The sequence below is a fragment of the Garra rufa genome, chromosome 18, assembly GCF_049309525.1.
Source record: "Garra rufa chromosome 18, GarRuf1.0, whole genome shotgun sequence".
NCBI classification, from domain to species: Eukaryota; Metazoa; Chordata; class Actinopteri; order Cypriniformes; family Cyprinidae; genus Garra; species Garra rufa.
The window spans coordinates 8,334,104-8,351,982 of NC_133378.1; the positions used below are offsets into that span (position 1 = coordinate 8,334,104).

At 35.5% G+C, this 17,879-nt stretch overlaps 1 protein-coding gene across 1 annotated transcript in view; it reads left to right on the plus strand.

Moving 5' to 3' along the window:
- The window catches only part of baz2a (bromodomain adjacent to zinc finger domain, 2A), a 50,402-nt gene extending 32,794 nt beyond the window's left edge, over positions 1-17,608 (plus strand). The window contains exons 18-30 of the mRNA XM_073822832.1: positions 330-392; positions 725-869; positions 3,110-3,750; positions 3,832-4,057; positions 5,615-5,770; positions 5,866-6,026; positions 8,500-8,568; positions 8,721-9,007; positions 9,188-9,323; positions 11,153-11,299; positions 11,405-11,625; positions 13,558-13,701; positions 15,838-17,608. Coding sequence (XP_073678933.1) covers positions 330-392; positions 725-869; positions 3,110-3,750; positions 3,832-4,057; positions 5,615-5,770; positions 5,866-6,026; positions 8,500-8,568; positions 8,721-9,007; positions 9,188-9,323; positions 11,153-11,299; positions 11,405-11,625; positions 13,558-13,701; positions 15,838-15,997 — 2,556 coding nt within the window. The 3' untranslated portion in view covers positions 15,998-17,608. The remainder of the gene's footprint in view (positions 1-329; positions 393-724; positions 870-3,109; positions 3,751-3,831; positions 4,058-5,614; positions 5,771-5,865; positions 6,027-8,499; positions 8,569-8,720; positions 9,008-9,187; positions 9,324-11,152; positions 11,300-11,404; positions 11,626-13,557; positions 13,702-15,837) is intronic.
- Positions 17,609-17,879: the final 271 nt, after the last annotated feature.

Here is a 17,879-nt window from a genome sequence, read left to right on the forward strand (position 1 = left end):
GAAAGCTTTTTTATTCAGCTTTGAGATGATGTATAAATCTCAAATTCAAGAAATTGACCCTTATGACTGGTTTTGTGGTCCAGGGTCACGTGTTTAAAAAAAAAAAAAAAAAAATCTGAATAAAACAAAGAAATTAAATATTGTTTACCTGAATGTCATGTGACCATTACCTAATACCAGAGAAATTTGAATTTAAGAATGTGTAATAAATATTAAATTAAAATGTTGGGGGTTACTTCAAGAAATAAAAAAGTTTGTTTAAAGGGGTTCCCTGGTTTAACCGTTTTGTAACCTGTTTGTTAATATTTTATGTTTTTGTTTTCTCACAGATTGAAAGTCCCAATACTTGCAGTGTTGCTGAGCTGGAGCGTCAGATTGATAAACTGACCAAGGTAAAAAAAAAAAAATTGTATAACCAATGTAGGGATGGATCCACCAAAGTCTTTTAAATAGTTCAGCATTTTTTTTTTTTTTTTTAATAAAATTTGAATAACACTGACAGGCATAATGACGCTGTTTATTCTATACAGTATATCTGTACTTTTGAAAATTAGCTGCAACTTATGTTATTGTGAAGTTACACCAGTTGAAGTAGGTTCATGTTTTCACTTAAATGTATATTAATATTAAAACTGATTATAATAAAATTGATGTTTACTCCCAATTTCTTTGGGTTAAGTTCTAGTGAGTCCACAAGTTTACAATATTTTCTTCTGTTTCTCAGCGTCAAGTGTTTTTCCGCAAGAAGCTGCAGCAGTCGTCTCACTCCATGCGAGCCGTGTCTCTTGGGCAGGATCGGTACCGGCGTAGGTACTTGCTGCTGCCTTATATGGGATGTGTCCTCGTGGAGGGAGCGGAGGATATCCTGGGTGAGTGGAGACTCCCAGCACACAGTTAAAATATAGGCCTTGTCCCTACCTGCGACTCTTTCACTTGATGTAATGCCATATAGACAATCAGACTGTGGAGTCACTGATAAATCATAAAATCATAATTCTTTTCTCAAAATGAACATTAAAATCATATACAGGACAGAACATTAAAGATAAGTGCAATTCAATGTACAACACTCGCAAGATTTATGAATATGATTTTAATTATTTATTTGCTTGGTATTATTGTTACTGGGGCTGCATGATTTGGGAAAAATTTCTAATTTCAATTGAAATAAAATAAGTCCAGTTTTTCTGCGCTTGTTTGTATTATTTGGCCATTTTTGTGATTTATATATTAATATGGCTATAAACAACAACGGTAACATTTTTTTATTTTGCAGTGAAATATGTAAATTGGTGGTACTACTACTAAAAATAATACTAATAATAATAAATTATTATTGTTAAAGAAAAATAGTATAGTAATTGTTTATGCAATTTTAATATATGTGACCCTGGACCACAAAACCAGTCATAAGGTTAAATTTTACAAAACTGAGATATATACATCATATGAAAGCTCAATAAATAAGCTTTCTATTGATGTATAGTTTGTTAGGATAGGACAATATTTGGCCGAGATACATCTATTTGAAAATCTGGAATCTAAGGGTGCAAAAAAATAAAAATACTGAGAAAATCACCTTTAAAGTTGTCCAAATTAAGTTCTTAACAATGCATATTACTAATCAAAAATTACATTTTGATAGGTTTACAGTAGGAATTTTAGAAAAAAACTTAATGTAACATGATCTTTACTTAATTTCCTAATGATTTTTGACATAAAAGAAAAATCAATAATTTTGACCCATACAATGTATTTTTGGCTATTGCTACAAATATACCCCAGCGACTTAAGACTGGTTTTGTGGTCCAGGGTCACATATATGGTTAGCTTAATTTCTTAATTTTAAGACTTAATTGTGCAGCCCTACTTGTTACCTGCATTAATATTAAAATACAATAAAAAAAAAAAATAGCGTGCAAACGAATTCGAAAAGCACGTAAAAATGGATGTGAGGCTAGATCTCCGCAACGGTTTGTCGTATTGAGACCAAACTTTTAGTATGACTTGAGGCTACCTGCAGTGTTTCGGCGCAGTGATCAGGAGATACGAAAAATGGCTATTTTTGCTTATAACTTCTGATCGGTTCAGCCAAAAATCACAAAACGGGTCTCTTTGGATTCGGTGAATCATGCCGAGTCGTTAGTCATGTTAGGCATTTTGGGCGTCAGCCATATTGAGTTTGATCAAAAAATGCTATATTTTAAGAATGCATTGATGTATCGTTACGAAACTCTGTAAGTGTCTTCGGCACGATTCCCTGACAGTAATTAAAAAAGTTTGGTGGCAGCACCACCATGTGGTCAAAAGTTGAATTTGAATTAAATTTAGAAAAATGCTAATAATGGCTTATTGTAATGAAAGTGATCTCCAAATATTCCTTAGGTCATGCCGTGAACATTGATACCAATTATGCCAAAATTGGCCAAACTTCCTGCAAAAGTAGAAAACCTACTTTTTCAAACTCCTCCTAGACCCATTGGTATGATTTTCCCCAAAATCGAGTCAGATCATCTTCAGACTGTGCTGACAAAAAGTTATGGATTCCATGTTGAAAGATGAAACAGTTTTCGTACAGCGTTGCTACAAATTTAAGGCTTGATGCCAAGATGACTCTAAGGCTTAATCTCTGCAAAGCTTTGGCATAATGACACCAAAGTTTGTATGTGCCTTTGTCACGTCATACTAAGCACCACATTGATTTGATAACAGCGCCACCTGTTGGTCAAAAGTGATAAGCCATTAAATCATATTACTAACAGTTCTATATTATTTTTCTGTCATTTTGACTAAAATCATTTTCTTAAAATCAAATGGCTTCCTTTGACTCATTGCAGTTGGTCTGGTGCTCCATGCCATGCTTTGCTCCTCATTTTCCCGTTGGTTTGCTGGGCCCTGTAGTTGCTGCTTGCAGCTATATTTTCTATTTGCATTTGACGTGACGTGACACTTGCCTCTGAATCAAAAGATCAAGGGAAAAATTGGTTTCTCATATCAACTGTAAATTGCATTTTTTGTGGTTGTCTGAATTTCTTTATTTGCAAGCATCATTGTGAAGCCCATCTTGTTTACCCATGTTAATGCCTAATTATTCATTCCTTGATTTCAGCCTCAGGTGAAGCGACGGTCAGCGACGAGCCTGTGACTTATGTGAAGGTCATAACCCCAGTGAAGACCAAGGTTAAAGCTGAGCCTCCCCTCTCTCCGGCTTTCGGCGCATCTCTCCCTTCTTCACCTCGAGCGTCCCAGCTTTCCCCCACAGAGGCGGATCCTCTACCTGGCGAGGCCTCACTGATGAGCAGCCCTCGAGGACGGGGACGTCCACGCAAGATCAAACCTGAAGTGGAGCTCCACCTGCGAGCCGCCAAGAACCGGCGCCGCCGCCGTAGCAGCAGATCAGGAGCTGAGGATTCAGCCCTCAGCTCCCCAGTGCAGGATCCCGCTCAACCTGATTTCCAGACGTCTCTTGAGCAGCTGCAGGGCACTGAGGCCGACGGCAACGTGGTGATCGCAGCATCTGGAGACGGTCAGGGTGAGGATAAGAGCCCGCCGGAGGACAGCATGAGGGAGCAGGCAGAGAAGCGAGGCCAGTGGTTCAATCTGTTGCCCAAGGAGCCGTGCGACGAGACGTCCATCTCCCAGCCGTGCGAAAACACACCTGAGCCCACTTCATCCCCCACTGAAGACACTCCAGCACTTCTTGATTCTGACACACTCGCTGCACCTCCACCACAGTCTCCAACAGCACAGGTTCGCCCTTGAATAATATCAGAAAGTATATAAGTATGCTGAATACACTCTGATCACTTCCCTCTTTGTCCTCAACAACAGGTGCAGGCAGAAGCTGCTCCTCCACCACCTCCTTCTGTTCCTCCTCCTCAGGTTTGCTCCACTCCAGCTCCCAGGGTCGGTAGGAGGCGCAGGAGAAGCAGCGGGGCATCCCGGGCTCACTCTCGTGCCAGCGTGGCGAAGAGACGTGGCAGACCTCCCTCCAATCTCTTTCAAGATGTTGAACTGAAGTACTTTACTCAACTGGTGGTGAAGCCTATTCCGTTAGGTGAGTGCTGTGATGTTACAGGAGAATTGTGTGTTTGTATCTTGCATTTCAGACTTTTCTTCTCAGAATTGTGAGATATACACTAAATTCTGACTTCTTGCAACTTTTTTCTGGCAATTCTGACTTTTTCTCAGAATTGAGAATTTTTCTCAGAATTTTTTCCTTACAATTCTGTTTCTCGCAATTGTGAGTTTGTCATAAAATTCTGAGAAGTCAGAATTTAGTTTATATCACGCAATTCTAAGGAAAAAAGTCTGAAATGCAAGATACAAACTTGCAATTCTTAGAAAATAATCCCTTTTTTTACCTCAGATTTTGTAACTTGCAATTGCAAGTTTATCTCACAATTTGGAGAAAAAAAGTCAGAATTGCGAGAAAAAAAGTTCTGACTTTATTTTCACAATTCTCAGTTTATATCATAAGTCTAAGAAAAGTCTGCATGGTGTTTTTATCTCACAATTCTGACTTTATTATTTAATTTTTATTTTCTTGAATATATAGAGTTTATATTTTTGCAATTCTGAGAAAAAAAACAGTTGCAAGAAAAAGTCAGAATTGCAAGTTTTTATCTCGCAACTCTGACTTTATTTCTGGCAGTTCTCCCAATTTTGAGAAGTCAGAATTGCGTGAAGTCTGAAATGCAAGATATAAACTCGCAATTCTGAGAAAAAAGTCAGTTTTTTTTTTTCCCCCCCTCAAAATTGGATTTTGTAACCTGCAATTGCAAGTTTATCTCACACAATTCTGAGAAAATTGCTAGTTGCGCGAAAACAAGTCGGAATTGCGAGATACAAACTGAAAAAGTTTTTTTTTTTTATCTTATTTTTAAAAAGTCAGAATTTTGAGTTTATAATTTGCAATTCTGAGACAAAAATACAGAATTGTGAGAAGTTGCAAGAAAAAAAAAAGTTTCTCACAATTCTGACTTTATTTCTCGCAGTTAAGTTTAATTTTTATAATCTCTAAGGAAAAAACTCAGAATTGTGAGAAAGTTGCAATAACTTAAGTGGTGGAAACGGACTTTAATACATTAAAATACTATTTATTTAAAAAAAAACATAAGCATACAATTACAAACGTTAAGAACGAAAATATAAAATATTTAAAAAGTGATAGTTTTATAGTATATAAACTGTACTAAAACTGTTGAAATTACAATTTTTTTTTTTAATTCAAAATACTGAACTGATTTATTCTAAATCTCTACATCACTTCACTTCATAGACTTGAGTTGAACTTCATGTAACTGTCTGTTAAGGATCAAACATAATGACTTTATAATTCCTAATCTTCATAAGATTCAGTGATGTCTTACAGATTAGAGCAGAACTCGTATGAACGGAGTCTTATCTTCAAGCTAAGATTAATGTTTAATCTGTGGTGCTCTATTGGTGCAATGCAGAGAAATGTGAAAAATGTTTGATATTATACCCATTACTTCATTTTCATATTTAAATAGTGCTTGTGCACCAAGAAAAATCGTATTTGTACATCTTGAATAGCTCTTGGTCTCCAGCAGAGCAGCATTCATTGGCTTACTGTCTTTTTCTCCTTCAGAAATGGTGAAGGGCTGGTGGTGGATCAAAGAACCGGAGGAGCTGACAGCCATCCTGAGCGCCCTCCACCCTCGAGGCATTCGAGAGAAAGTGCTCCACAAACACCTCACCAAACACATGGAGTATCTGTCTGAGGTCTGCACACGGACCGTCACCGGTGAGGAGCAGCAGCACATACACAGTGTAACTGCAGGCTTTGGTTATTGGCAGCATGTTGAGTTGAGTTCATTCTTTTCCATCATTTCCTCCCAGATCCCATCTTCCAGATGAAAGTGGAGGACACAGATGCCCTGCTGGAGACATCTAAACAGGCGTGGAATGAGCAGGAGAGAGTCCTGCAGTTAGACATCAGTGTCCTCCAGTGGGTGGAAGACCTGGAGCAGAGGGTGGTCGGTGCAGACCTTCAGCTCAAGGTAAAAACAACGTGTTAAAGGATTAGTTCGCTTTCAGAATAAACGTTTCCTGGTAATTTACTTCCATGTCATGCGAGATCTGAAGGTTTTCAAGGATTTTTCTCCATATAGTGGAGGCTCAGTGGGTTGAAGGTCCAAATTGCAGCTTCATTGCCGCTTTAAAGGGCTCTACACAATCCCATCTGAGGAATAAGGGTCTTATCTAGCAAAACGAATGGTCATTTACTAAGAAAAATGTATGTACTTTCCAACCAGAAAAACTCTTCTTGCAATAGCTTGAACTTGCGCATTATGCGTGAAGTAGGTGGAAGTACCGACCCAGTTTTTGCAAAGTGAACGTGCAGAGAAAGTCAAACAGCCTTTTCAAAAAAAAAAAAAAAAAAAAAAAGGTTAAACAAGTACACTTTTTATGTTTTTTTTTTTTTTTTTTTTTTCTTTTGCCCTAACCTACTTAACCTACTGAACCCATCGTAGCACCCTGTGAAATCTGTTTTCTTTTTTCTTTTCACAAATTCTTTTTTTTCTTTTTTTTTTCTGAATTTAATTTTTCCCTGTTTTGTTTTTTCTAGTCTGTTTTAATGGTTGGATGAAATTTTAGTAATCAAAAAGCATGTCTAATAAATTAAAACCATGAAGCATGAAATAAACAATTTAATAAAAATAAAAAAAATTCAAAGTTGAACAAAAATGACTTATTAGGGCACTATTAAATGTTTTATTTTTTCTTAAATTCAGTTTTATTTTTACCAGATTCTGTTTTCCATTTAATTTTTTTTCTTAATTCCATTTTAATAGTTTAATTGCATTTTAATGATCCAAAAACATGTCTAATAAAGAGAACATTTTCTACAATAACAGGGCCTAATTAATTTTTTTTTTTTCCCCTTTCAGAAATTGTGTATTTTTTTTTTTTATTATTTTTTTTCTGGTAATCAAATAAAGACATAAACTGTATTTGTCTTATCAAATAAAATAAACAAACCCTTTAATTTTTTTGGCAGACAAAGTGCGCACAACAGAGGTTTACTGTTTAAAACATTAAACCAATTTAAACATGGATGAAAAATTGTGACAATTTTTGAAAACAATTATTTATTCATTTATATATAATAAAGCTATTATATACAGGGTGGTTGAAAAGTAACTAAGCAATATTTATTGAATATAGAACTTGTAGTATCAATAATTATAATAATTAATTAATTAATAATAATTTATCTAATATTAATAAATAATAATTGTTCCAATACATTTGTATTAGAAATATAGACTGTATTACAAATTTTTAATGCCTAGTTACTTTTCACCTAGTCTTGCGTAGCCAGACCTTCAGACTGACGGCTGAAGGTCTGGTATTCATGGCAGCTTTCATTGGCCAAGGCCCGCCCATAAGGCCGTTTGACCGACATGTCAAACAACCAATCACAGTTCGTTTCGTTCAGTGTCACGTTTCGGGACGTAGAAATGCCCCCACAACAACAGACGGGCATGCAACAAGTCAGTCACTGAAATAACCAGCATTGAAAGTTAACGAAGAAGAGGGAGAACAAGCAGTAAGTCAGTAATTTGTACGCGAACGTCGCAAATGTGTATAACAACAACGACGTCTGCATAAGCACCTTTTAGCAAAACGCGAGTAAATCAGTCTGCGCTTTGTTTCCCGGCGGACCGAAAATAAACGCGACACTCACGTCTCCTGGAAATCCGGTCAAATTCAACTAATCAGATGACGACTTCGACATTCCTGAAGTGTTTCCAGTTAAGTGTACCATATGCATCAGACGTTTAGCCAACGTTCCGTGGGCGTGACGTCTGAGGCTGAGACTACTTTTCACCCACCCTGTATATAATTATATATTTTTGTTACAATTTCTTTAGGGTAAACCAGATTTTTATTCTGATGGGTTACCATGAAGGCCTTTTAAGTTTTTTTTTTTTTTTGTTTTTTTTAAATAAAATAAATTTTTCTACCTAACCTTTTTGAACTGGAGTACACAGGCGAAGAACTAACCATGCGTGACCTTTCCAATGTGATTGTGCTAATGCAAAATGAGCATTTGTTGTGAACAAATTATATAATTTTTTTTAAATGACCTATAGTTTCTCTAGATTAGGACTCTTATTCCTCAGCTGGGATCGTGTAGTGCCCTTTGAAGCTGCACTGAAACTGCAATTTGCACCTTCAACCCATTGATCCCTATTGAAGTCTACTATATGAAGACAATCCTGGAACGTTTAGCTCAAAAACCTTAATTTCTTTTCGACTGAAGAAAGAAAGACATGAACATCTTGGCTGACATGTTGGAGAGTAAATCGGAAATTTTTATTCTGGATTTATCAGATTCTCATTGGCATAATCACAGCACTATAAGGCCTCACTGAATTAGTGACCACAGGGTGGCACTGTTTGTTTATGCTAGATTCACAGCACACAAGCACACTTTATCACCATGTCCACAATCTGTATTTCCAGGTGGCCGTTCCCAATGCGGAGGAGAGTGAAATGGAGGCTAGTGAGGAATCTTCAAACTCTCAATTTCAGGTAGTGAAAACCACACACTCAAGTGCTCTCTTTGTAAGCTTTTTTGCATATAAATAGTTTGCAAAGTTATGGCATTAGGAAAAGCAAACTAATTAACAATGAAAGAGTTGAGATATTTTCTTAACCACATTGGACTTTTGTCATGGTTTCAGATGTATACCCCTCCCGAGGCGGACTCCACACGGGATGACCTGCAGTATTACGAGCACGAGATTGACCCCAAGGACGACTGGATGGTCAAGACCAAGAAGGAATGGTCTGACCTCCTGCGAGTTCCCAGCAACCCTCTGGATCTGGCGGTTCTCCGCTTGACTAATCTTGAGAGGAACATCGAACGGCGTTACCTGAAGGAGCCGCTGTGGAATCTGTCTGAGGTTGTGCGCTTGGCGCCTCTCACCCCACCGCCCGGTGGAGAGGAGGTCCCATTAGATGCCGTTAGGTGGGTTTTTTTTTTTTTTTTTTTTTTTAAAGATGATGCTTTGGAGAGGTTTTTCACTGCATTATTAACCAAATTAATCATGTTTTTTAGCATTCATTAAAACAAATCATTGTTCCAAATTCTGCAGTGCTTTCTATGTGGTCTACAGAATATTAAGCTTGTGTTTGTGTGTGTTTGTAGCTTGGAAAGTGAGATCACACCCAGGTTGAGGACGTGGCGACAGGGCCTGGACCGCTGCCGCAGTGCATCTCAACTCTCTCTGTGTCTGCTGCAGCTGGAGAAAGCCATCGCCTGGGAAAGATCCATTGTCAAAGTGGTGAGCACACACACATTCACTCAGCTTCACAGCCTGTATCAATATTATACGTGTATAATGTATTTTATATTTTATATATATTTTTATACACACACACACACACACACACACACACACAAATATGATCTGTTTTTGGTGTATGGTTGATGTTAATGAAATGCAGTGTTCATTTTCTTACCATAAATGTGTTAATTTCATTGTATTTTGCCTATGAAATCTGTTTTAATTTTTTTTTTTTTTCTCGATTCCATTTTCCTGTTTTGATTTTTCTGGTCTGTTTTATTGGTATTATTTTTAGGACTCTATTAAAAGTTTTTTTTTTTTTTTTTTGCCAAATTTTATTTTTTCTGGATTTCATTTTAATGGTTTAAATTAAATTTAAAATTCAAAGATCCAGAAAAATGTCTAATTAATTTAATTCATAAAAGCTATATTTTCTGCGATAATAGTGCCTTTTGAATTTTTATTTAAATGTATTTAAATTTTGTTGTATTTACATTTTTCTGGTAATCAAATCAAGGCATAAAACAGATTAGTTTGTCTTTTTTATTAAATGAAAATTACACAAGCCCTTTAAATTTTGGGCAAATGAAGTGCTGCATAACAGAGGTTTACTTTTAATTTTAAAACGTGGATGAAAAGAATATTTTTTAAAACAATTTATTTTTTTACAATATTAAGATGAAAATTCACTGCACAATAACAATATATTTTTGTTACAATTTAAGTTAAACAACTTTTTTTTGATGGGTTGCTGTAAAGACTTTAAGTTTTATTATTTTTTTCTCAAAATACACTATCAGTCAAAAGTTTTTGAACAGTAAGGTTTTTTTTTTTTGTTTTAATGTTTTTAAAAGAAGTCTCTTCTGCTCACCAAGCCTGCATTTATTTGATCCAAAATACAGCAAAAGCAGTAATATTGTGAATTTTTTTTACCATTTAAAATAACTGCTTTCTATTTAAATATATATTTTAAAATGTAATTTATTCCTGTAATCAAAACTAAATTTTCAGCATAATTACTCCCGTCTTCAGTCACACATGATCCTTCAGAAATCATTCCAATATGCTGATTTGCTGTTCAAGAATTTATTATAATTTATTTTTATCAATTTTTAAAACTGTGATAAACAGAAAGGTCCAAAGATCATCATTTATCTGAAAAATTTGACCATACCATTCAAAAGATGTATATTTAAACAATTTTTCACCCTTGGAAAATAAATTACATAAATTAAACATTTTATTTAGCAAGGATGCTTTTAATTGATCAAAAGTGATGAGAAAGACAATGTTACAAAAGATTTCTATTTCAGGAAAATGCTGTTTAATTATAAAATTAATAATATTTTTAGCAGCAAATCAGCGTATTAGAATGATTTCTGAAGGATCATGTGACTGGAGTAATGATGCCAAAAATTCAGCTTTGAAATCACAGGAATAAATTACATTTTAAAATATATTCAAATAGAAAACTGTTTTTTTTTAAATAGTAAAAATACTTAATGTAACAGTTTTTGCTGTACTTTGGATCAAATAAATGCAGGCTTGGTGAGCAGAAGAGACATAAAAAAAAAAAACATTAAAAATAAAAAAAAATAAAAAACATTGACTGGTAGTGTAAATAAAAAAAAATGGTGTAAAAAAAAAAAAAAGTGACTCTCAGAGCAGCTCTGGAGATGATGTTCATGTCCTTTTATAGTTAAGACACTTGCTGTATTTTGTGTCTTATAGACACAGACACTAATAATTTGGCATTCCATGACATTCTGCATTATCAAAATCATAGGACCGTAGTTTTGTATAAACTGGTGTTCATGTGTCCGCAGACGTGTCAGGTGTGCCGTAAGGGTGATGACGATGAGTACCTGCTCTTGTGTGATGGCTGTGATCGTGGCTGTCACATGTTCTGCCTGAGGCCAAAGGTCACGCAGGTGCCAGAAGGCGATTGGTTCTGTCCCACCTGTGTTGCCAAGGTAATGTGAACAATGTTTCAAAGTTTATCTATTCAGCTTCTAAAAATTTAAAACCTGTTTGTTTGGCTGTGTTTATAAGAAAAACTAAGAAACCTGATTTTGCAGGAAAACGGTGAAACTCCGAGATCACAGCGTTCATCGCGTAAGAGATCAAAGGTGCGTAAACGGCGTCTGGGAGAGGACAGTTCAGACGAGGACGATGGGTACAGACGAGGCATGACCACGCGACAAAAAGACGCCGCAGCTTCCTCGAGTCAGACGACCATCTCACCCTCCAAACGTAGACGGATGGCCACACGAAACCAGCCTGACCTCACCTACTGCGAGTGAGTCTGCAAGCCTGTGAAAAAATGTATTTACAAAAAAACAAAGAATGCCACTTAAAACATTAAACAACAAAACTGACATTTACAGTTTAATTCTTGTTTAAAAATGATGATTCTTTTTAATATGTCATTTTCATAATGCTATTTTTTTTAAATGCATTTTTTAAACTCAAATTGATAAAGCAGCTTGTAAGTGCTTTTGTAGAATGATGTTTAAAGGTTGTATTAGCGATTTCAAGCCTGAAACATAAAGTGTCAAATTCAGCTGACCTTTCTTCACGATCCGCTCGCTGCCTGCCCCATAAATCGCCTGTAAAAAAAAACGCGTCTCTCTGGTCAGCCTAGGGTCCGAGATATGCCAAAAAAACAATCGGCACTACCAACCTTTCCACACAAAAACAAACAGTGTTCCAACCAATCAGCGTCAGGGGTTTGGTGTTGTGGACTTTCCTACTGGTGCTGGGATGTGAGGGAGGCGGAGCGAAAGTCCACAACACCAAACCCCTGACGCTGATTGGTTGGAACACTGTTTTTCTGTGGAATGGTTGGAAGTACCAATTGTTTTTTTGGCATTTCTCGGACCCTAGGCTGACCACAGAGACGCGTTTTTTTTTTTTTTTTTTTTTTTTTTTTTTTTACAGTCGATTTATGGGGCAGGCAGAGAGCGGATCGTGAAGAAAGGTCAGCTGAATTTGACACTGTATGTTTTAGGCTTGAAATCGCTAATACAACCTTTACCTATTGAGTTTAAAATGATTCAGTTTGTATCTCTTTATTAATTTATAATTAGTTTTGTTTAATTTTCACTAACATTCAGTCATTAAAGGATTATTACAAAAATGTACAGATAATGGACTCACCCCCTTGTCGTTCAAGATGTTCATGTCTTTCTGTCTTCAGTGATAAAGAAATAGTTTTTTGAGGAAAACATTTCAGGATTTCTCTCCATATAATGGACTTCTATGGTGCCCCCTAAGTTTGATTTTCCAAAATGCAGTTTAAATGCAGCTTCAAAGGGCTCTAAACGATCCCAACCGAGGAAGAAGGGTCTTATCTACTGAAACGATTGGTTGTTTTCTAAACAAATTGACAATTTCTATACTTTTTAACCTCAAATGCTTGTCTTGTCTTTGCGATGTGCATACGTAGTCTGTTTAATCCGGTTCAAGACAGTTAGGGTATGTCCAAAAACTCCCATCTCATTTTATTTCTCAAAATCATCCTATATCATTGCAGAAGTACCGACCCAGTGTTTACAAAGTGAACGTGCAAAGATCAAAGCTCTTTTCAAAAAAGGTAAAACTGCGATGTAGGAAAGGAGATTTTAAAGTTGAAAATAAAAAAAAAACGGGCTGGGAGTTTTTGGACATACCCTAACTGTCTTGATCCAGATTACACAGACTACGCATGCGCAACGCAGAGACTAGCATTTGAGGTTAAAAAGTATAGAAATTGTCAATTTGTTTCGAAAATAACTGATCGTTTTGCTAGATAAGACCCTTCTTCCTCACCTGGGATCGTTTAGAGCCCTTTGAAGCTGCATTTAAACTGCATTTTGGAAGTTCAAACTCGCGGGGCACCATAGAAGTCCATTATATGAAATGTTTTCCTCAAAAACATGATTTCTTTACGACTAAAGAAAGACATGAACATCTTGGATGACAAGGGGGTAAGTACTTTATCTGTAAATTTTTGTTCTGAAATAAACTAACCCTTTAATTTATTATTATAATCAAATTTATAATTATTTTTAAGTGGCACTTCAAATGTGAGTGGGTTGCCTGAATGAAAAATGAACAGAAGTGATGTGTAAAGTTCTGTTGTTGTTTAAAAAATGGATTTTGGTGCATCTCTCGAGTGTAAATGGATTCAGTGCGTGGAATAATTAGTGTGTGTCATGGAATAATCAGCGAGCTGTTTGATGTGCTGTAGGATCATTCTGATGGAAATGGAGTCTCACTCAGACGCCTGGCCTTTCCTGGAGCCGGTCAATCCCCGCCTGGTGCCTGGCTACCGACGCATCATCAAAAACCCCATGGACTTCCTCACGATGAGGGAACGACTTCTGCAGGGAGGGTAAGAGAAAATGTCACAATATTACAGCAGTGTTGAATCATCGGCTATAACTAGGAATGGTGTTTATTAGATCAGTTTAGATAAATTATTGATCAATGCTATTTTTATTTCATTTCAATTTTTGAAAAATATTTATATTTTTATTAATAGAATTTGTTTATATAATTATTTATTTAATAACTAATATTCACATTTTTTTAATAGCCAACTTTGTATGGGCCAAAATAATAGATTTTTCTTTTATGCCAAAAATCATGAGGATATTAATTCAAGATCATGCTCCATGAACATATTTTTAATTTGGATAACTTTAAAGTAAAAAAAAATCCTCAGGTTTCAGATGATCAAATAGTTGTATCTCAGCCAAATATTATCCTATCCTAATAAAGCGTATTTATTCAGCTTTCAGATGATGTATAAATAATGACCCTTATGATGTTTTGTGGTCCAGGGTCACATATATTTGTCAAATTATCCTTAAAAAAGCTGATTTATCAATGTTGAAAACAGTTGTGCTGCCAAATATCTTTTTTTTGCAAGCTGTGATATTTTTTTTTCAGGATTCTTTGATAAATTAAAAAGTTAAATAGAACAGCATTTATTCAAAATATAAACTTTTCTAACAATGTAAGTCTTTGCTATCACTTTTTATCAATTGAACACATCCTTGCTAAATAAAAGTATTAATTTCTTTCAAAAAAAAGAGAAAAGAAAATTTTACTGACCCTAAACTTTAGAACGGTAGTGTATATAGTTAGAAAATATTTCTATTTTAAATAAATGCTGTTCTAAACTTTTTATTCATTAAGGAATGCTGAAGAAAAAAAAAAACACAGGTTCTGAAAATTCAGCTTTGCATCACATTAATAATATACAGTTTATTGTATATTAAAAAACTTAAAATTGTATAAGAAAAACATTATTTTAGATCATTATAATATTTCACAATATTCATTTTCTTTTCTGTATTTGATCAAATAAACCAGCCTTAATGAGCATAGGAAACTTCTTTTAAAAGCATTAAAAAAATCTTACAGTTCCCAAACTTTTGAACGCCAGTCTGTATATTTCTTTGTTTAAAATGTGGTTTACTAAACAAATTGTGGTGCTGTCTTTAAATAAATTCAATTATAATACATTTTCTTAAGGATAAAAACTGCAAAATCTCTGTTAATGTTATTATACTATATAGGAAGTCCAGTTGCTTGCACATTACTATAATATTAAAGGTTACAAATTAAAGTCTACACTATTGAATTCAATTACTATTTATTATTAGATATAATAATCAAAACTTGTATGCAAACAAGTAAATTGTACATAAGGCAGTTTTTACATATAAAAAAGAAATATTTAAATAATGAAATGATAAAATAGTAATTTAATCATTTTAAAATGCATTTTTAATAATTTAGTAATTACCATTTTAACTTTTGTAAAGATAAAATTAATATTTATATACACCAAATGTTTTAAGAAGTCTCTGCTCATTTATTTGATCCAAAGTACAGCAAAAACGGCACAATTGTGAAATATTTTTACTATTTAAAATCTTCTGAATATATTTTAAAATGTAATTTATTCCTGTGATTTCAAAGCTGAATTTTATCATCATTACTCCAGTGTCACATGATCCTTCAGAAATCATTCTAATGTTCTGATTTGCAGCTCAAAAGCATTATTTTTGTTGGAAACAGTCAATTACTGTTGGTTTCTTTGAATAGAAAATTCAAAAGAACAGCATTTATCTGAAATAGAAATCGTTTTTAACATTATAAATGTCTTTATCATCACTTTTGATCAATTTAAAGCATCCTTGCTAAATAAAAGTATTCATTTATATAATTTCTTAACCCCCAACAAAATTGTACTGTTTTTGCTGTACTTTGGATCAAATAAATGCACGCTTGGTGAGCAGAAGAGACTTCTTTAAAGAAACATACATTCTACTGTTCAAAAACTTTTGACTGGTAGTGTATTTATTTAAATTCTTGCGTTTTTGAGCATAGAAAGTCCAGAATGCATTTGAACGAAATCTGGTGATTCATCTTATGTGGGTTTTAGTGTTATCAACTTCAATTTGTCAATTTATCTCTAACAAAGCCTGCCTCTTTGTTTCCCCTCTGTGTGTCTCAGGTACTGCAGTTGTGAGGAGTTTGCAGCCGACGCTCAGCTGATCTTCAACAACTGCGAGCTCTTCAACGAGGACACGTCAGAGGTGGGCAAGGCCGGACACGCCATGCGCCGCTTCTTCGAGAGCCGCTGGGCGGAGTTCTACGACAACAAGGACAAATAGAGCCGCTGCCCTCTGCTGCATGGGAGGAAGCTCTGGAACCCTTTGATGCTACTACTAAAAAAACTCTGCCTGGAGCGCCAGTCCTCTGTATGCATACACATGTAGATATATGTATAGATTTGTTCTGTTCGTTTTACAAGTACTTGTTCGTCCCCTTCACCCGCCTTGATTAAGGTTAAAGCATTTCTGGTATTACAAACGTCTCATCTTTACCCAGCTCCATCTGTCACTCCTTTGGGGTAGAAGTACTTCTTCAGGACTTGATCGGGTCACACTTGATGTCACGTGTCGCAGACACACCTCTATCAGGACGTTCTCGCTCTTTCGACCATTTTACTCGAAGCCTTCTGCTCTGTAATGTATAGGACCACGCGTGTCCCCTTGATTGAGAACGTAACGTAACGTGCTTTCGAGACTAGAAGCAATTTCCTCAGTATATTTTTTATTATATGCTATATATACACTCTTAAAGACAGAAAAAAATAGTCGGGATTATTTAATAGCAATAGACTGTAGTGAATCTGTACAGACCACGTCGTAGAGAGATGTATAGGTGACTCATGAAATGGCCAGTAAACATCCTATATCACGTGTAACTCATCACGTCTTTCGCTTGTAGAGTATTGGTCTTGCAAACTGGAGGATTGCCATCTTTCACTAGGGTATTTTTTTTCTGTCACGCCCCAGAAAGAAATCAGTGTTTATTCATAAGGAACAGCAGAAAGGCCCGTTTTAAACTTCTTGTTTTTAAGCTCCGCTAGCTAGATAGCCGTTTTCAAAGCTTTCGCTTGGTGTATGACTATTGTCTGTGGGGAAAAATAAAACTTTAGACTGTATTGATATTGGTTTATATGGAAAGGATATGTACGTACTTATGGCAGTATAGTTTTGTTTAGCGACACTTATCACAATATCTTCGCTGTCTCTTCGGTATCTGGATTGCTTTTGGTTTTCATGGACATGCAGTTTGTTGGGTTTCTGAAACCGTCACATCCTCAGATGTTTGGACTGTTTGCGTTTTAAAGATGTTTGTGTGTTTGAACCTGGACCAACTCCCTTAAAAAGGACTTTTTATTTTTGATTCTTATACTCGTCTGTTGACCTTAACCATGCTTTCTCAAATTAAAAACAAAAAAAATGCCTTGCATCATTACTGGTGTAACTGACCCTTACGTTTTCCTCCTTATAACTTCACGTTCACCATTTTTTTTAGTCGGAAGCAGTGCACTGAGTAGAGGAGCGCAGTAGAGCACACTCTGCTTGTTTATTTCCTATGTTTTCATACACTGAACTCGATCCGTGCGGTAGGAAGTGCGTCATTCGCTCTGTGTTCCTCATCGTACAAAAGGGACATGTTTGCTTCTCTTTTTTTACAGACGGTAAAACCTGAAGACAGTACTAGAAAATTCAACCAAATGTGGTGTCTAGTGAATTTTTAATAATGTACAGTTTTTGTGACTTTAAATTTGTTCCTTTCTATATTTTTAGGACCAATATATCGTTTTTAAGAGGCGACATTAAATGACCATGTTGTTTCAAGGTAATGTAACACACGTGCATCTGTAGAATGTACTGTAAGCGGAAATAAAACCACATCTAGTAGACGACAAACTTGTCTCCTTGAGTTTATGAACTGAATTGTCCGGTAATGAAGTTTCATGTGTTTAAAAGGGGCATGACACACAGTTTCAGCTAATCTCGTTAAGTACCTATAGGGTAGTACTGCATCCTTCATATTTCCTAGTTTTATCATATTTACAAAAAGATACAGCTTTACGATTCTCTCCGAAAACAGCCGAGCTCCTGATTTGAAGCATCAAATTTTGCGTGAATTCCACTTTCAAGTCTGCTAAAAGCAGCCATAATTGCCTCAGATGAGGAC